This window comes from Oxyura jamaicensis, chromosome 3, assembly GCF_011077185.1.
Source record: "Oxyura jamaicensis isolate SHBP4307 breed ruddy duck chromosome 3, BPBGC_Ojam_1.0, whole genome shotgun sequence".
NCBI lineage: Eukaryota > Metazoa > Chordata > Aves > Anseriformes > Anatidae > Oxyura > Oxyura jamaicensis.
In genome coordinates this window covers 48,308,736-48,328,048 of record NC_048895.1, presented here as the reverse complement: position 1 = coordinate 48,328,048, position 19,313 = coordinate 48,308,736, and the positions used below count along the sequence as shown (strand labels likewise).

The following is a 19,313-nucleotide window of genomic DNA, read 5'->3' as shown; positions in this document are numbered from 1 at the left end:
TGTGTTACTTTCCTTTGTAGTAATGCTGTAGGCTTTTACATTATAAAGCAAGATTAGAGTCTGTTGTGGCTCCAGCTTGGGAATTGCATCGCTTGTCACTCGGTGTTCCCACGCAGAGGGCTCAAATGCACTGTATGCATGCAGATGTAACGCCAACAGCTTCAGATCAGTCAGAACATGCGGTATGTGACTACAGGCGCGCTGTTGCTGCATACACCGTCACGTACATTCGTCATCACACAGTATTTGCTTTCTGAGGATGTAATTTGCCCCTTGTTTTTTCTAAAAACCCTGCCAAGCCACGCCGCTGGCACTCGAGCCAAGGTAAGGCTGCACCCTCGGGCACGGCCCGGGCTGGCGGGTCCCTTAGGCCGCGGCTCAGCAGAGGAGGAGCAGGCTGCAGGGCAGCCCTCAGCCCACCGCCGCCGGTTCCCCCCCTTCGCCCCCCCGTCCCCCCGTCAGCGGGTCCCGCCCAGCCCGCGGCCCGGCCCCGCCCGGCACCACGCGAGGGGCGGCGCCGGCACCACGCGAGGGGCGGTCCCGGCCCCGCTCCCGGCCCGGTTCCCGGCCCCGTGCCGTGCAAGCTCCGGCTCCGCTCCCGGACTCGGCTCGGCTCGGCTCGGCCATGAGCGCAGACCCCGTGGTGTTCGTGTCGGCCGTCAGGACCGCCGTCGGTGAGGAGGCGGGCGGCAGGCGGCGGGCGGCCCCCAGCCCCAGGCGCGGTGTCGCCGGGGCTGCGGGCCGGCGGGCGGTGACCGCTCTCCTTCCTCTCTTTCCCTCCCTGTCTCCTGCAGGCTCATTCAACGGCGCCCTGTCCGCGCTGCCGGCACACGAGCTGGGCGCCGCCGCCATCCGTGAGGCGCTGCGGCGGGCCGGGCTGGCCCCCGAAGAGGTGTCGGAGGTGGTCCTGGGCCAGGTGCTGGCCGCAGGTAGGGCCCCGAGTCGCGGGGCGGCGGGGGGAGACACCCCGGCTGGGTCCCCGCAGCCCTGTGTGTGCCGGGGGCGGCTTCCGAGGGCGTCTTGGGACGGAGCGGGGCGCGGGCGGGCGGTGCTGGAGGTCCGGGGGCTGGCGGCATTCCCTTTGTCACAGCGCTTCTCTAACTGCGGGGACAGCGATGGGCTCCACGGCTTGGATGGAGACAGCCCGCTGCTCCGTTCGGCTGGGAGACCCGCCTGCAGGATCTGCCCTGCTGCTGGCTTACGCACAAACGGCTCGGTTTCGTGGAAATGCGGACACAGGGAATTGTTTGCTTTGACACGGCCATGTGCTTTCTCCAGGGTAATGTTTGATCAGCAGAGTCACAGGGCAGACCCTCTTCTAGAGAGGGAGGAAGAAAATAAAGGAAATATTTTCATATTTAAGGCTGATTCAGATTTATGTGAGTCTAGCTCATGGTGAGAGAGCATAGTGTGCTCTCCTCATCTCTGCCTTTACATACAAAAGAGCTGGCCTTGCTTTGGCCTGGGGAGATGTAGATGAAGAATATTGCCTTTGAATATAGTGCTACCATTCTTTCTACAGCAGATTGCAAGCAAGAATGAATGGAAGCTTTCATTCGCACAAATGTGCTTTTGGTTTCCAGGGGAATTTGGGGGGAAAGTTGTCTATTCACAGTGTACAGACATCAAAAATAAACCCTTCAGCTAGCAGCAATTTAAATCAACTCATACATGTGCAACAGGTTAGTACCAATTTGAAACTGAATAAAGGGTGTTTCATCTCAGCAGCAGTCAAAAGCAGAGTTGCAAATAAAAAATTATCAGTAGCGAGTGGCTGAAGTCACTGATCTTACTGTTGATCAATAAACCATCTGTATAAATGAGAGAGGTAACTGAGCTGCTGGGAACTTTGTCTACCAACTAAAAACAGGAACAAGCTCTAAATGTTGGTGGAATTGGGGTACCTGTCATGGAAAGTGACACGCCTGTGTTCGCTTTTGGAGGGTGGACAAGGAAAACCCCTGTGTGTTCTTTCAGGTGCTGGGCAGAACCCTGTTCGGCAGGCGAGTGTTGGCGCAGGCATCCCTTACTCCGTGCCTGCATGGAGCTGCCAGATGATCTGTGGGTCTGGCTTGAAAGCAGTATGTCTGGGTGCCCAGTCCATAATGACGGAAGAGTCCAGCATTGTGGTCGCAGGAGGCATGGAAAGTATGAGCAAGGTAAAGCAAAACATTGCACTCTCATTTTCTGGCGTACGGGGATCAAATAGCAATTAAGTTATATTAAACCCATGTATTTCAAGGCTAATGCTTTGGAGGCAGTTTCTGCACTCGGTAATGAATTTATACATGCAAAAAGGTCTTTTGTAGCTTTTTTTAATGATACTGTAGCTACTTAAAAGGTGCCATTGCAAACACACATCACATTTAAGATTCCATTTTAATGCCCATCCAGCCCTCTAGTGATGAATGAGACAGCTGGCAATAGCGGGGGTTGCTTTTGTACTGCAAGAGGCCTGAAGAATGAATAACGGGAAATATTATTCTCTTGCAGACTAATTGTTCGGTAATTAGAGCCTGGAAAGGAAGCAAAGCACTTTCATTTCAAGGTCTTCAGCCCAAGGCTGTGTCATGGGTTGGCACTGGGCGAATGAATGGTCTGATGCCTGGCAAGGGTGGGGTCTTCTGCCAGGGCTCACCGGCTGTCAGTGCCGAGGGTGATGTTGGCGTTCCTGGAAGTGCAGTGGGAACTGTTTGGAGGGACCCACGGGCTGTATCGCCCCACAGAACCATTTGATTCAATCCACACAGAGAAAGCATTTGCTGCTTGGTGATCCTTGCCTAGGAAATTCAGAGGCCAAACAGCATGCCAGCTATCAGACCCTGGAGGGAGAGACAGGTCAGACAGATGGAGAAACTCATGTTTTGACTGGCCAAGGACCCTAATTTTCCCCTTACCATGATGCTCATTCTGTCCTGCAGTGTGAAAAAAGGAATCAGGGTGGTTGGTGCAGGCAAGGTATGTGTGTGAGCAGGGCTGCAAGAAAGAAAGGTGAGCTGGGATCTGGGGTAGCTACCTGCAGCCCCAAGGTGGAGATCTGTCTCTAGCTGTGTAGCTGTCTTGGCTGTATTGTGTACCACGGATAGAAAAGGCATAACTCCTTTTGAAATACTTCTTGTAGGCTCCTCATGTAATTCACATGCGAGCTGGGGTAAAAATGGGAGAGGCTTCCTTGCAAGACAGCATAATCCGCGATGGCCTCACAGATGCTTTTTATCAGTATCACATGGGTATAACAGGTAAGTGGGGACAGTCCTGAAAATGACATGTTAACGTGAAGAGGGGAAATAAGTCACTATGGGTAATTTCAGAAATCTGAAGTTTCAAATAAGATGTTTCAAGCCATCCATCCTTAAGTTGTAGTCATGAAAAAGAGAGCAAACCCTAATACTGAAAGGTGTTGAAGACATTTTCTGCTTTGTGTGTAAAACTTTTTTTTTCTCCCCTAATTGAGCTAATGAAGCGTTGACCTGGAAAAATAGGTTTTTGAACTCCCTGGCTTGGGCCTCTTTGTACATTGTCTCACTGCATCTCTTGCATCTGAGCAATTTAAATTAATTTCAGGAAAAGTAACCAAAATAATTCCATCTGTAACTGAAGCATTCAGCAGCACAGATTTATGATGGGAAGAAGTTAGGTAAAGTGTAGTGTAGATGCCCATGGTTTTGTGACTTCAGGTTATTTCATCCTAGATGGCATAGGCACACAACTGCTTTTTCAGTTCTTGCTTATGAAACAGGGTAATTTCAGAATTGTTCTCTCCTCTGAAATAGCTGATGGGAGATCTGAGTATCATGATCCAGAAAAGCAAATAGAAAAACTTGTTGACATTTGTATTTAACTTGATATATCATCTGGAAGGAGATTGTACACAGAAATGTTTTACCCTCAAAACAAAATCTACTGGAGGATCACGAACAAATGAAATGAGAAATCAGAATGGAAACTGTTCAATGAGCCTAGCTGCTTGCTACAGCAAACATGAATGACTACCCTTGTACTTAGAATTTTTGCAGTTATTTTGGTTAATTTGTATTTTGTTCTTGTTTCAGCTGAAAATGTGGCCAATCAGTGGCAAATTAGCAGAGGGGAACAGGACCAGTTTGCTGTACAGTCACAAAACAGGGCAGAGGCAGCACAGAAAGCTGGCTATTTTACAAAAGAAATTGTTCCTGTTCTTGTACCTTCTAAAAAAGGTAGGTGTGAATGGATAATGAGCCAGTTCTAAACAGAAATGTTTGCTGCTACGACTCCGATGATCAGTGCTTTCCCAGTTATGCAGCCGGTTAGGTAAGAGGTTCTGTAAGTCTGTAACCTGTTGCTCTCTTTTTCAATTTCCAGTGGTTATTTTTTGAAATGAGAGAACCACTGCAAACCTGGAATACCTAAGTGCAGCCCTGTGCAAATACTACTACTGTATATTGTACTGAAGACGGAATTACTGTCCAGGCCAAACACTGACTGAACGTAGATTCTTTGGCTACTGTACCAAAACCAGTATTTTGTCTTTATTAGACTCTTCCAGCGCAAGACTTAAGACAGTGATGTTGACCTGGCAAACCTTGCCCACTTAGTAAAATACCCAGTAATGATAATTAGGGTTATTAGTTAATTAACTAGGTACTACATACATGTTTCTCTTCGTATCTGCTTAGGATGTTAATGGGCTCTTCCGGCACTTGAGCCCAAGGGCTGTTTCTAGAACAGGGCAGTTTCTCCAGCCCTCTTGTGATGTGGATGCAAAACCTGACTTTTTCAAGAAACCACACATCAGATGTTCAGTGCTTGCATTGAATAGATCCTGTGGGAAGAGTTCTGGCATTAGGCCTTTGTTGAACTGTTGGCTTTCCTGAAACCAGTTTAGGTACTATTTCATGTCACTTGACTACCAATTCCAACGGTACTCCTACAATTATCATTTGGAAGGTAGCATTCTGCTTAGACAAGAAGCTGTTTTATTCTGAACAGCAACAACAAGATCTGCTTTAGTACAACCAGACAGTATTTTATTTGTTAGTGTTTCAGAAAACCCAGCTGTCTGTTCTGCCAGAAGCTGCTGGAGGGAGCATTAATTCACACTGATTTGGCTCAGTCGGAATGGCTTGTTGGTGAAAGGAATATGTCATAAATTCCCAATCAGCCTGTTGGTTGTGCTGGCTTTCTGTTCTAGACAAGCGTGTGATTAGACACTCGGTGAGTTTAACACTCCATTTTGCAGGTCCCATAGAAGTTACAACAGACGAACACCCTCGGCATGGGAGCAACTTGGAAACAATGGCCAAGTTAAAGCCCTGTTTTCTGACAGATGGGACTGGGACGGTAACAGCAGCTAATGCTTCAGGTAATGCTAAAACCAGAATGGAAAAGCTGAATGTTACTGGTGAATACACTTTACAGGAAACAACAGCATGCCTGACAACATAGGTGTAACTCATAAAATATAGCTGTGGAGGAGGAGTTTTTTCCAGATGAGATGTCTTTGCTTTCTGTGAAGCAATACAACTATTTGGACGATAATAGCAGTATTTGATTGCAGCTACCCAGCAAACACATAGCAGTTGTTTGTCATTCCACAGGTATAAACGATGGAGCTGCAGTTGTAATTCTAATGAAGAAATCAGAAGCTGCTAGGAGAGGTCTTATGCCTTTGGCTCGGATCGTGTCCTGGGCTCAGACAGGTATAGATCCATCTATAATGGGAGTAGGGCCCATTTCAGCAATAAGGAAAGCTGTAAGTAATTGTTTTTCTGTCTATGTATTTATTTTTTTTTTTAAAAAAAAACCTTTTGTCGTCTCTCTTCATTTTCTGGCCATATCTTTTTTTTTTTTTTCTAGATTATAGGGAAAACTTAGATAAAAGGAAGTAAGTGAAAACAAGACTTAAAGTAATGGAGAGTATATTAGATGTAGATTTCTTGTCCTAGCAGGCCCGTACCTACTCAACTGGAAAAGATTTTACAGGTGTAAGAATAGAGTTCAGAAAATACACTAGTCAAGTTTATAGAAAGCCTCACAGGCTTTATAGAAAGCCTAACGCAGGGGGCTAAAGATCAAATTTAATGGAAGTGTATACTAACCAACTTGGGGGATGATTTGGTCCTGCCACCATGTGATTCTGAGTCTGGCACAGTTAATTTTCATTTCACGAACTGCATTTGCAATAGTACACCAGTGAGAGAAGGGTCAGCACGTGGATCTGTGGTGGTGCCCTTTGTGTTGTGGTTTGTCACGCAAAACGGTTGGTGTGTACAAGCCTGATTCCTTTTAGTTGAAAAAGAACAAGAAGGTGCGCTCCAGAACCACAACCAGCGTGCTCATACTGACATCACATGCACTGATGCAGTGTCCAGTCCACGGGACAAGACTTCCAACTAAAATGCCCTGAGGGCAAGTACTGTGAGCAGCTCCTATGGTACCTCATTGCTTGCTAATATAGAAGTAGCCCATGGCAACCCCAGGTGACTTGCTAAAACTGCTGTGTTCAAAAGAGCTCTTTGACAGGGATAGATTTGCTTTAGTATTCCTTTGGGGTTTTATTTGTACCACATAGACTTCATACTTTGCTGGGACATATCAGAGATGAACAATGTAGAAACCGAACGTGGTCACCCAACCTGTGGCTTTTAACGTGAAAACTGGAATCATAAAGCTGAAGCTTTTCCTAATCTGACCTCAAACTGTTCTCCTACATCAATACCAGAAATGTTCATTTTTGTACATAAAACACACAGTTCTAGTTTAAATTGTGGAATAAACAAGCAATATCTAGCACTACCTAAAATGTTATAGGTACTCTGAAAAAGTTCACTTAATATGAACTTAATATCACATACTTCACACCCTCCAGATCAGTTAATTGCTTCAGAATTTCATAACAACAGTTTCTAGAGAGACTGATTAGGCCACGCATTTTACTGTTGCAACATAATAAATCTTAGATGCTTTTTCATAGTTGTTAGAAATTGAATGGAAGCAAAAACATGCCTGAGCCTGTCCGTAAGCAGGCAACTGTGCAAGTTTCTCCTGTGAAAGCATTAGCCAGATTGTCTTCTAAAATAACACTATGGAAAAGCTTTGTGACAACTTTCAAATAAATGTGGGAGAGACTGGAGCAATTCCACTCCACCTGTGACTACTGGTCACTTCACTACTTCCTGTACTAAAAACCTGTACTAAGCATTCAGAATCTTTAACGGAATCTGATTTATATCCCAACAAACTTCCTTTTAATCAGTTAAAACCTAGTTTTGAAAACTTTACTTGTTAAGGGCACCACATACAGTTCGACTCTCTGGAATTTTAGCAGTACCAATAGGTGTAAAAAATTAATCTTGATATTATAAAAGCAGCCTGCACGTTTTAGCATCTTGTACTTACTTTTGCTGACACCATGAAATTACGTTTGTTGTCAAAAATTATCAACCATGGTTATGGGGAAAAAAAATCCATTAACTTCTTAGAAATGGTGGGGTTGTATCGTGATCTCTTATGAACAGCTGCCTTGGGTGCTGAGGAAAATGTAAAAGCTAATAAAGCCTCTGTTTTGTTCCATTAGATTGACAAAGCTGGATGGACTCTGGACCAAGTTGACTTGTTTGAAATTAATGAAGCCTTTGCATCACTATCTGTTGCAATAGCAAAAGAATTGAAAGTAAACCCAGAAAAGGTAATGAATATATTTAAAATAGTTCTGTGCAGCTGGATTGCACTCAAGAGGCAGCAGCAATGATGGGAACCACATTAGGCATTTCCTTAAGCGTTTCAGCTGTGGGCTTGCTTTGCTAGCAGGCAAATTGTTTCTTAACAGAACAAGCCGTAGCTTTATTATAGCAGATTTTTATGCAAATGTAAATAACTGCTTGAACAGTTATAATTAGCTTGTTTGAACTTGTTCCTGGAAGCGGATTTGCCATTTTCTTCTATAGATGGCAAAAAAGTGTAGGTATTACTCTCCACTCCCTAACTTGACCTCAACTACTGCTTTTGACAACTGCAGTGAGTAAAGGTAGATGACTAGATAGGCCCCTTTGGGAAAGAATGCCACTTCTAACATCTTTTACAGACCCCTATCTAGTTTTCCTTAGTGTTTGTAAAGGATGCAGGCTTATTCACATGCAGGGACTATACCCAGTAGTCATTCACATTGAAATTTAAAGTTAAATGACTTGATCTTCTGTATTGTCTCTTTTTTCCCCTCAGGTCAACATCCAAGGGGGAGCCATTGCTCTTGGCCACCCTCTTGGGGCCTCGGGCTGTCGCATCCTTGTTACTCTTCTACATGCACTGGAAAGAACAGGTGGAAAGCGTGGTATTGCTGCTCTCTGTATAGGAGGAGGAATGGGAATAGCTATGTGTGTTGAGAGATGAATATAAGCTGTAGTGTGCTCTGTAGTGTGCTGACAGGCTTTGAAAGGGTTCACTAATAACCTTGTCCTGCAGCTTACTTTAAGTTTTCCTTTAAAATTAAAGAAACTTACTTCTACTGGTTTTTGCTGCTCATTAATATCATAGCCTCGACAACTCGTATTAATGGCAACTACAGCTGCTCTAGTTTTTAAACAGCCCCAAAGGATCAACCTCCCTCTCACTTCTGAAAATTAATTTGTTCACAAAAAAAATAGCAGCATTCAACCACTTGTTTTATTAACATTGTACGTACAAGAGTGGGAAGTGTAATTTAGACAAACATAAATAAAACCTAAGCTATTCTTCAAGTGCTCCAGAATGAACTGCATCCTCATAGCACCCTCTGTCTTCTTTAGTTTCAGGGTGCAGTTTGATAAGATCATCAATACGAAGAATAGTAATTGCAGCTTCTGTTGCAAACTTCAAGCTCTTAGTTTTGACCATGGTTGGCTCAAAAACACCAGCTTGTTTGTTATCACGAGGTTTTCCATTGACCAAGTCGAGACCAATCCTAGAAAGAAGAATTATCATCAGAAGGAGAGGTCGAAAAAGTAAAAATAAGTTTGAATTTAATTCTAGGTCTCAATGACACATACATAATACTGAAGGTCAGAGGGGGAAGGGTTCAGAGTTAACACACACCTTTTTCAGATGCAAATCATGCCTCAGTAAGCCAGCACAACAATTTTACATCCAAGTCACCAACACATTTCACTTTGAAACCTTCTGATACTTACCATTTCAGATTTTTGCGATCAGGGTTAACTTGAGCCTCGTTATGGAATGCTCTTAACTTTGCCACAAGGTCTGTTGCATCTTGAGCGGCATTTACTGCCAATGTATTTGGAATTATTAAGAGGGATCTTGCAAATTCTGCTATTGCAAGTTGTTCACGTGACCCCTATAAAGAGAAGGAAGTTTAAAAACCAACTGCTGCACCACTAGATAAAGAAAAACTGGTTTCAATAGTATGTAGGAATTTTCACAAGCAGAACATATTTAGGCTGAAAAACAGATGTAGTCTAATTATCGGGGAGAGTAATTTATTAATAATTTTATTATTAAATTAAACCCTCCCCTTAAAAACAGCATCTTACAGTTCTGTAAGATCATTACATCTCTGTGAATCATGAAACTGACTTCTGGTAGAAGAAAAATACTTGAGAATTCACACTGTCCTCGTGAAACTGTTACTTCTCTGTGCAAGACTTACCATACTGGTTGCGTAATTTTCAAGGTATATGGAAAGTGCTGCCTCTACAGCACCACCACCTGGAACAACAGACTTGGATTCCAACACCCTCTTAACCACGCAGAGGGCATCATGTATAGACCGTTCCATTTCATCACACATGAAGTCATTAGCACCTCGCAAAATAATTGATGCTGAAGTACGAGCCTTTGTACTATAGAAAAAAGGAATCAGAAGTCAGTTCTGTTGAATAGAATACGAATTAAAACTCTTCTTGCTAAAAACTTTAAGAAAAGTTCAGCGGAGCCACACATTTCCAACATTTGAAAGAAGTATCTTAACATCACACTTCCTCAGAGGACACATACATTGTGACATCTGATATGTAAGAATCTGAGTGTTAGCCTTTTAGAGAAAGATACTTGAGAAAAGCATGACAGACAAGATTTTTTTTACATCGTATTAGGGGGAGAATATATTTAAATACCAGGAAAAACTTAGTGCTTTTAGTCTGACAGTTGTGGAATGGGAGGAAGAGCACAAGAGACAGCAAAGTTCCCTTTCACAGCGCCATTAAGCAAACTCATGGCTGCTAGCAGTGCAGTAAGAGCAATCATGTAAGGGATACCAGAAGCACTGGAGAAGTTAATATGCAAGTATGTTCTTCTGTAAGAAGCTACAATTCTCAAGTCTTCTGGTAGTTGACAGCAGCAGTGTGCTAAAACTAGCAGGGAGAATACCCTGTGGACCAGGACTTTGCTCAGGTTTTTAACAGTTTTTGCTCCTCCTACCCTTAGAACAACCCTAAGTAACAGCCATTTAACTGTTCTCGATTTAACTGTTCTCAACCTGGATGACTGAATAAATGAAACCAGTGCAAATAATCAGTCTTCTATTATAAAGGAGGAAATTCAGCTTGTACCTCCTTAATCAGATGAAATGACTCAGCCAGTACCTACTTCCCTTCACTGCCTGTAAAGGGTGACCACACTGCTAAAAGCTAGCTAAAGGAACATGATGCAAATGCTGTAATGTCCCCAGGAATTTCATTAGATTTTAGCATAAATTTTAGAGGATTTGTTTTAAACTTACCAGCAGAATTTTCAATAAAGCCTATCTAGCAGTCTGGCTGTCTGATACATTATGGTTGATGAGACAGTTGTCCAGCCCCAGCAGGCAAGATGAAATAATAGTACTTTCACCTCTAATTTGCAGTGGACTTGTATTCTCTTTCCCATACGTATAACTACTCATACCACTGACTTAGCATGGAAGCAAGTATTTGGGATTTTATCTCAAATATATGCAAAACTGAGTATTTAAAAAGGCGTCCTTACTTCTTGATTAAGATCAGCTCATCATCACAGATTCGCTCTTGAATCACCTCTTCTGCCTGTCCCAGCATTAATGCCTCAAAACTCTCCTCACCTTCAAGGTTTGCAAGCGTTGAACATACAGTTGCTTTAACAGAAACAAAAAGTGAAATTAGCATTCAGTTCCAATGCGTTCTTTGCAAGCTTCCCAGAAGAGACATACAGTAAAAAGAACAACAAACAAAAAAGCAGAATACACAGATTAATTCTCAGTTATCAAATTCAATATTCTCCAATTTATAATCAACATTACTGTTTTTACTCCATTTTCGTAACACTCTTCCACAACTAGTACTACTTCCTGTGCTTTACCACAATGAAAATGCTTTCTTGCAAATTTCAAGCTTGACAGATAAAAACCGTGTGGGAACAGATTTTATTTTCAGCATGTATTTAGAACGTTTAAGACAAATGAAGAATTCCTATCCATGCTAAGTACATAATAACTCTTAACAGTGGCTTTTGAAGGTATGCTTAACAAAGACCTCTAAATACTCATTCTGGTTCCCACTCGCAGAAGAAAATCCTTCCAGTGCCAGGCAACATTTTTTCCACCCACTGTAAATTTTCGGTCAACTCCTACAGTACTCAAATACTCTGACAGTGTGCTCACTTAAAAGCAACAGTTGAGTTAAAATCTAACAAGAGTGGCTCGGCTCTACTCATCCTCTATTTGCATGGCCTGCAGGTTAACAAGCTGTATTTTCAAAATCAGTTCCTAATATCCTAACAGCCGTTTTTATGTAAAAAAAAAAATCCATATACACGTACCTCCTGATGCCTTAGCAATCCGCTTAAGATCCTTTTTTACAACTCTTCGTACTGCCATGGCACCAGCATCAACGAAGTATTTCAGACACATGTCATCAATACCTCCAGTGGTGAGAATAACATTGGCACCAGTGGCCAAAATCTTCTGGATCCTTTCTTTTGTAATATCCGATTCTCTACAAGGAAAGAAGATATAGAAGACTTTTACAATTACTATTTGGTATATCTGGGAGATGTTAACATTTAAAATATTTTTGGCTCTTGCCTTCAGTTAGAATTACTTAAAGCCACCCCAACTTAAGAGACCAAACAAGCCTATGAAACCCCACACTGGCTCAGTTAATCAAGCTTCCACAAACCTCTGTCTTATCTGGTCCAGCTTCTCAGGGTCTGAGATAACAACCTGCACACCGAGCTTCATTTTGGCTTTCTGCAGGCTGAAGTCAAGGCACGCAATCTTTGCATTAACTATTCTCTTTGTCATACCTGAGGAGAGGGAATACACACACACAAAAAAAGATGTCGAACCAGGCTAGCAGATCCTCAAGTTAGCATTAGAGAATAGAATTTCATGCTTTCGTTTCTGAGATGCCTGTTTTTCAATACCAGTTTGTTTCTGTCTCCAGTTCTGCCCTGGTATTGGAAAATACCAATAAAGACTTTCAAAGAAAGAAATACATTTTTAAGTCTCTACTATAACCCTTTTTATGGGCTCACATCCCCAAAACGTTAATGACTGTGAGAAGCTGACCTATCAGTCTCACATCCTTCAAGTTACCTAATCACAGCACAGCTCTACCAAACAGAACAGTTCACCATAAAACTGACACTGGCTCCCTGTAAGGGAGGTGCTTATGGCCCAAAAGACTGCAGTGTCACCGCACCAATACTGAGACAGGTAAGCTACAGTTACTTACATTTTTGGGATCTCTACTAGCAAACAAACTCCAGTCTAAGAACCGCTGGTGAAATGTTAAGTTTTTGTTGTTGTTCTTGCTTAATCGTCCCACAGCTGGCAATCCCAATTTTTACAATTTACACACTTACTTACATCCATGCAAAAAGTCTAAGAGATGTGAGTTCACACAAGAACTTTATGAAACGTAGTTATGTTCTTACCCTGTGAGCCCACCACGCAGTTCAGAGCATAACCATTCACGAGAATACTCTCTTTTTGGCTGCGGCCGTGTGCCTTCAAAACATTAACCGAGTTGATTGGATACCGAGCCTGACCCTTCTGGTCTGTGTATTTAACTGCCAGCGCAGCATCCACCACCATATTGGCAAAGAAATCACTATCACTGAAGTGCTAAGTTAAGGTCAAAACTGAAGATGAAAACTAGTATTATGCTTAAGGAAAGGAGGGAGAAAAAACAAACACACCATGAAAGTGCTACCTTTCTTCTATATAATAGCTTACTATTCCTTTAAAGGAATTTGTAACTCTTAAAACTGAAATATCCGTAAGATAACTAGGACAGGGTAGCATGACATTTGTATTTTACCCACCTTTTGAACAAAAACACCTACTGTATAGCCAGTCTGCATACCCTTACAAGCACAAAGGATAAGAACACTTTTTTCCCCCTGTGGCTACCAAACAAAATGCAACCTTCTTTCCTATAGCTCCACTCCCCTGGGTACTAGTCTGTAATGCATTCTTCCATTCACACAATTCCTTTGCCTGTATCACTACCATGCATTATCGGTAAGGAAAAAACTAATACACTGATAAACCTGTTCTGGTGTTCCTATCCAGGTTCAGATATTTTGTAAAGGTCTGAACAGATTTCCCATGCTAGGTAACAATACCAATGAAATGCTTTTCACGCCCTCATTATGAATGGGAGAACAGTATTCAGTCTGTCATTTTATAGGAGCTGCTGCAAAAGGAAGCCAGCCTAGCTGTCCAAGCTCTGGAAAAAACACTCTGATTTAAGTAACTTAGCCAAGTGAAAGGATACATTCCTATAATCTTAGAGGACATTGATGTTTTAGCAGCATTAATTAGGCATTCCCTGCCCAATTCGTCCGTGTTAATAGTAAGATTTTCATTGATGTAGCGAACTGCTTCCCTGTAGAAAAGACAAACCCTGGTAAAGAATGCCCCTCCCACAGAAAAGTAAAGTCTCACATTTCTCAGCCTCCTAAATGTGAACATATGAGCTAGGTAAATTCATCTTTTAGGACTTTAAGATGACATTTTTATATAACACTATAGGAGTCCCAAATTAAACTACAACGAAAACAATGGACATATCTACTTGACACCTAAGAAATCTTTATTAATGCAGTCGTAAATACAGAAAAAAAAGCATGCAGTTATTGTACCTTGACAATGCAAAATACTTCAATTGTATCAGTTTCTTACTTGCAAGCAAGTCGGTATCCACCAATAATGGAGGTGGGATGAATTTTCTGTTTGACTAGTTCATCTGCATTTTTTAGAAGTTCTGCAGCAATGATTACCTGTTTGAAAACACAAACATCAAATACGGTATCCCATATGAGCAAGACAACTACTTATTGTATTTGAAAGCAGAATCACTGGCTTTCAAGAAAGGAAAAAAAGAAAAAAGATGAAAGAACTCCAGCGAGTGACTTCCACTACAGAGCAGCAGATGTGTATGGACACTGGTATCTTGTAGCACAAACAAACAGACCCACCCCACATCTAATTTCTTTATTATGTAACCTACTGTAAGAAAATTCTATTCAGACAACTGCAGGTTTTTTCATTCTGCATACTTAACCCACACTGCATCAAGATTCCTAACAGATAAATCAAAAGCTGCATTGTCACCACAAAACACTGCCTTTTGGTGTATCTGACTGTAAAAGTTTTTGCATACCACTGAGGTTGTCCCATCACCAACTTCTTTGTCTTGTAGGTCTGCCAGCTCACAAAGAACTTTTGCAGCAGGATGTTCCACTTCCAGCAGTTTCAGAATGGTTGCACCATCATTAGTAATGGTCACGTCCTAGTTTTAAGAAAGCAAATATTAATATAAAGTACGTATATGGCTTTTACTGTTGTCTTTCATTGACTTTATGAAAAAGAAGGGTAATTATTCCTCGCAACTATCCATAAAATAATTATTTATATAAAAAAAATACTGCTTCTTGGTTAAAAAGACTGCCAGTGTCACCACAGCAATATATGCACTTTATTTTCACCAGTAAATTATTTGTTAAAGAAACTCATTAAATGTTTTGCACACACCACACTCACAGTAGGGTAGTGAATAGCTTCTAATATAATAGTTGATTACAGCAGTGTGTAATTAAACTTTCCTTTATTTGCTGTAAGTGCAAAGTATGGATTACTGTTTTAGAACTGCTACAATTTTTGATTTGTTTTTATGTTGTCATAACATAGAGATCAGGAGAAACAAGTCAACACCATCATGAGGCCTGACTTTAATGGTGTCATTCATCCCCTTTTCTCAACCAATGCTTAAATGGTGACAAAAATTTACCTGGAGAGAGCAGACAACTGTGCTAGATAAACTGTGACAAAAGCAATATTGTATGAAACACCTGATAGCTACCGTGCTTGATTCTCCCCAAGTTCTGCTCCCACTCCCTCTCAGCATCACACAAAACCCAAACAGGCACATGCATTATCAATGAGACCAGTAAAACACACTAGCTGGCAACATTTAATACAAATCGTCCTGGCACTTTACCATTCAAGAAAGCTCACTTACCCCAATGTCATCCACCAGCATCTTATCCAGACCAACTGGCCCAAGAGAACTTTTCACAATGTTGGCAATAGCAGATGCAGCAGTAACTGTACAAGTGAAAGAAATAAACAGAAGCCTTTCTGATGACTGAGGTTTACAGAAGATGTGCCAAGAACCTGTGTTTCAAAGACTTTTTTAAAACTAAAGTAACCTTATTTGGAATTATGTTTTAACCTAGCTAAGCTAGGGAATGGCTTCCTGCTATTATCACGAGCCTTTTTGCCTCAATTAGGTTTGTGACTAGAACAAAGTCCTTAGTCTTTAACTAAATTTTGTAAGTTAAAAGTGAGTGGTCTTTAGTCACCAGAACATGTCCTGCTAACATAGTGCCATATTTAAATTATGTTCTGCCAGCTTCATATAGGAAAAAGATACCATCAACCTTTTCCTTCAGACCGTGGCATTTTTTTCTCTATCCCACAAGCATAGCCACTTCATCTGGAAATTGAAAAAGTGGTAGTATAATGGGAAGCGTTAGCACGTAGACCCTCACTTTGAGCTTCAGACGATGCAACCATTTCTTTCCTTTTCGGATAGCATCAACTTTCTGAAAGGAACCACCCTTGTACCGCCAAAATCACCATTATCATCAACTATACATTAAGGTAACCCTAATTTTAAGCATCCTGCGTATAGCATCAGAATTGAATACCTATCGCTTTCACCAGTTTTTTTGATTTTATTGTAGAAAACCAAAACGGCCTCGGAACGCGCAGCCCTCCCCCCAGATTTAGGATGGAGCACTGAAACGTGCGATGCCTTCAAGAACCGGACCTGGGGCCGGTCCCCTCTCCCCAAAGCAGCCCCCTCCCCTGCGCTGCGGACCCCGAGCTGCCCCCGCCCCATCCCCAGCCAGGCCCACCGGCCACGAAGCCGCAGCTGGGCCCAGCCCGCCCTGAGGGCCAGCAGAGGGCGGCGAAGCACATGGCGGCCGTACCATGCCGCCTCCCCGCGGCCCCCGGGCCCTGAGCTCGCTGTGCCGAGCAGACGGCGGCCGTTACCGTTCTGCGTGCGGATGGTGTCGCCGCTGGTCCGCTCCCCGAAGACCGCCAGGGGCCCGTCCATGGCCGCCATGTTCGCGCCGTGCCGCGGCGCCAGACGCACAGCCTGCACGGGGCGCGCCCAGCCGCGGAATGGCCGCCGGGCCGCGGGGCACGCCGGGTACCCCCCCCGCGGCGGGCAGTGGCGGGGAAGGGAGACGCCAGAGGGACGGCGCCGCGCGCCGCCTGCCCAATCGCAGGGCGCGGCGCGACGCAGCCTCGAGCCGCGATTGGGCCGCGCGAGGGAACAAAGGCGGCGGGCCGAGGGCGGAGCGGAGCGGCTTCCAGGACCTTCTAGAAGGTGAGGGGAGGGGCGGGGTGCTCGCGCATGCGCGCTGGCTCCCCGCAGCGGCTGCCGGCAGGGGCAGGTTTACAGCCGCCGAGGAGGTGCAGCCCTGCGTGACGTCACCAAGCGCGGGCGGAAGTGCTCCCGGTGGGCTTCCGGGGCAGGTGCCGGCCTCAACCAAGATGGCGGCGCCCAGGCGCCCCTAAGCGGAGGGGAGGGGGGCGCTGCGCTGCCCGAGGGGGGCACCGTTTCCCCATGGCGCTGAGCGGCCGCTGCACGCTGCTGGCGGCCGGCAGGCTCCAGGCACGCGGAGCGGGTAAGCTCGGCCCTTCTGCGGCACGTCAAACCGGGCTTTCCCCACGGAGAGCGCTCCTGGGGCGGCGCGGAGGGTGCCCCGGGCTGTGGGCGCTGCGATCCTAATGCTAAATCGGTGGTAGCGTAACTGGCAATTAGCTAGGCAGGATCAACGCTTATAACGTACTTGGGAGTGCTGTTGCTGGTTTCTTGTGCAGTTCACTTTCAGTGTTCTGTAAAGCCTTAACAGCAGGGATCTTATAGCTGTACTTGAGTTTGTATTATAATGCATGGGTCTTAAAACACGGCTGAAATGTCATGTACCTTTAATTCTTAGTTTACAAGCCACTGCACAAGTCAGAGAACGAGGCTGAGCTCCGATTGTCATTTTGTGTTGTATGTGTTCTACTGTTTGTGCTATAGCTATATATATTTTTTTTTAATTTGCTTCAAGGTTTTCGTTTTGCATCAACTACGGCAAGTCTCAAACCAGAGAGCGAAGTGGACACGAGGGAAAATGAGGTTGTTGCCTCAGACTTTACTAACAGGAACCCTCGGAACCTGGAGCAGTTGGCACTCGCTAGGAAGGAGCGCGGCTGGAAGACAACATGGCCAAAGCGTGAATTCTGGCACAGGTGAGTCAGAAGGTCACTAGCAGAAATTAAGACTCCAGCAGAAATAATAATTTAAAAAGTACCATGTGAAATTTATATAAAATGTACTTTTTGGGTTATTGAATCAGTTGACCCCGGTTAACAGATCTTTTATGTTCAGCGATTTACATGATAGCATCACATGAAAGTTAGTGTATGTTTAAGGATCTTTCCATCTGTTGTTAAGATAGGAACATTGCTTGAGCAACTGCTGTGTAATTTAGGATTCTGCTAGTCTTCTGCTGGCCGTGCATTACTTTTTACTTGTGATACTTGACTCTGTTGTGTGGGGGAGGATTTTTTGTAGTTGTTGTTTTAAGAAAATGGTGTACTTGTCTTCTGGAAAATAATTACACTTGGTGCTGGGGATTCAAAATCAGAGCATTAGACTTTAAGAGACTATGTGACAAACCTAACGTTATTTTTTGACTGTTGCAGTTTGCCTGCACCACCACCAGTACTACCCTGTACAGGAACACAGTGCTTGCTTTTGGTGTGAGTGCTGGTGGTGTGAAGGAGTGTCAGGCTGTGCGTTTAATTGCTCAAAAGTCACTCTTGGATTTTCCCTCTGTTTAACTGGTAGAATGGTTCCTATTTTAAGTCTTTATGATGTAAGAAAAAAAAAGAGATAAAAGCAATATTAAGATATCATTATTAATAGTTCCATTGCATTCAATTTTATTTCATAAAGTGAGTAACTTAAGAATTTCAGTGTGTTCTCTTTCTAGACCTGGAAAAGACGTCATATCCCATGTCGGTTCTTTCCTTCACCCAGATTACGGCTGGAGCGGACGCAGCATTACGTAGAGGCCTTTGTTGAGCGCTGTAACGGAGATGTTGTAGTATCTGCCTCTACTCGAGAGTGGGCAATAAAGAGACACCTCTACAGCCCCAGGGGGGTAACAGCGTGCAGAAACCTTGGCCGTGTAATGGCGCAGCGCTGCTTGGAAGCGGGAATCAACTTTGTGAACTTTAAAGCTGTTATTCCCTGGGAACGTCGTTGTGACTCGGCAAGTACCCATCTCCTTATACTTGTTTTGCCTTTTTAACCTTTTTAAACATTAATTTACTCACTATTAGTTTTCTTATGTGGCTTGACTGTCCCTTCTTGCAACGGTCAGAACGGTAACCCTGACGAGCTGTAATGATGGCATTATGCTTCAGTGGGGCTGTTAGCCTCCGACCCACCATGGATATTTGGTGCTGACTGCTTTTCTCTGTATTTATTCACGTCTCTCTCTCTTTTCAACAAGATTCAAGAATTTGAAAAAGCTATGAAAGAGGGTGGTGTTGTTCTGCAAGAGCCACGAAGAATTTATCTGTAAAATGGAGATCATCGGGAAAACTTTCCAAGGAAAGTGGAGAACCACTTCTTTAGGTGTGTGTACAGGCAAAATGAAGGTCCAGGAATGGAAAAATCTGGAGTACAGCATCTACTAATAAAACATTTTTAAATGGGTATAAGCGTGTCATACTCTTGATTCCAAAACTAACAATACCGTTCTTCTAAGGCTAGGATAAACTGTTCTCAGAGTTTAGCCTTACTGCT

At 43.6% G+C, this 19,313-nt stretch overlaps 3 protein-coding genes and 1 non-coding gene across 5 annotated transcripts in view; 2 read left to right on the top strand and 2 right to left on the bottom strand.

The window, feature by feature from the left end:
* Positions 1-544: 544 nt before the first annotated feature.
* Positions 545-8,482, top strand: ACAT2 (acetyl-CoA acetyltransferase 2). Its single transcript, XM_035322775.1, has 9 exons — positions 545-674; positions 795-929; positions 1,978-2,159; positions 3,122-3,239; positions 4,053-4,196; positions 5,219-5,341; positions 5,577-5,731; positions 7,556-7,666; positions 8,200-8,482. The coding sequence occupies exons 1-9, from the start codon at positions 626-628 to the stop codon at positions 8,365-8,367; spliced, it is 1,185 nt and encodes a 394-aa protein (XP_035178666.1). The 5' UTR covers positions 545-625; the 3' UTR covers positions 8,368-8,482.
* Positions 8,483-8,618: 136 nt separating this feature from the next.
* Positions 8,619-19,313, bottom strand: part of TCP1 (t-complex 1) — a 28,192-nt gene continuing 17,497 nt past the window's right edge. The window contains exons 3-14 of one of the 2 annotated variants that reach the window (XM_035322768.1): positions 16,493-16,585; positions 15,453-15,538; positions 14,595-14,723; positions 14,114-14,211; positions 13,707-13,817; positions 12,862-13,043; positions 12,102-12,228; positions 11,743-11,918; positions 10,936-11,059; positions 9,620-9,812; positions 9,144-9,307; positions 8,619-8,917 (exon numbers count right to left, since the gene is read on the bottom strand). In XM_035322768.1, the coding sequence (XP_035178659.1) occupies positions 8,704-8,917; positions 9,144-9,307; positions 9,620-9,812; positions 10,936-11,059; positions 11,743-11,918; positions 12,102-12,228; positions 12,862-13,043; positions 13,707-13,817; positions 14,114-14,211; positions 14,595-14,723; positions 15,453-15,538; positions 16,493-16,565 (1,677 nt within the window). In that variant the 5' untranslated portion in view covers positions 16,566-16,585 and the 3' untranslated portion in view covers positions 8,619-8,703. Of the gene's footprint in view, positions 8,918-9,143; positions 9,308-9,619; positions 9,813-10,935; positions 11,060-11,742; positions 11,919-12,101; positions 12,229-12,861; positions 13,044-13,706; positions 13,818-14,113; positions 14,212-14,594; positions 14,724-15,452; positions 15,539-16,492; positions 16,645-19,313 lie in introns of those variants that run through there. The other variant, XM_035322767.1, reaches the window with a different exon arrangement.
* LOC118165379 lies at positions 15,828-15,963 on the bottom strand. Its single transcript, XR_004750025.1, has one exon. It is a non-coding gene; the product is annotated as a small nucleolar RNA SNORA29 (small nucleolar RNA).
* On the top strand, positions 16,970-19,223 carry MRPL18 (mitochondrial ribosomal protein L18). Its single transcript, XM_035322777.1, has 4 exons — positions 16,970-17,133; positions 17,566-17,746; positions 18,540-18,774; positions 19,018-19,223. The coding sequence occupies exons 1-4, from the start codon at positions 17,073-17,075 to the stop codon at positions 19,087-19,089; spliced, it is 549 nt and encodes a 182-aa protein (XP_035178668.1). The 5' UTR covers positions 16,970-17,072; the 3' UTR covers positions 19,090-19,223.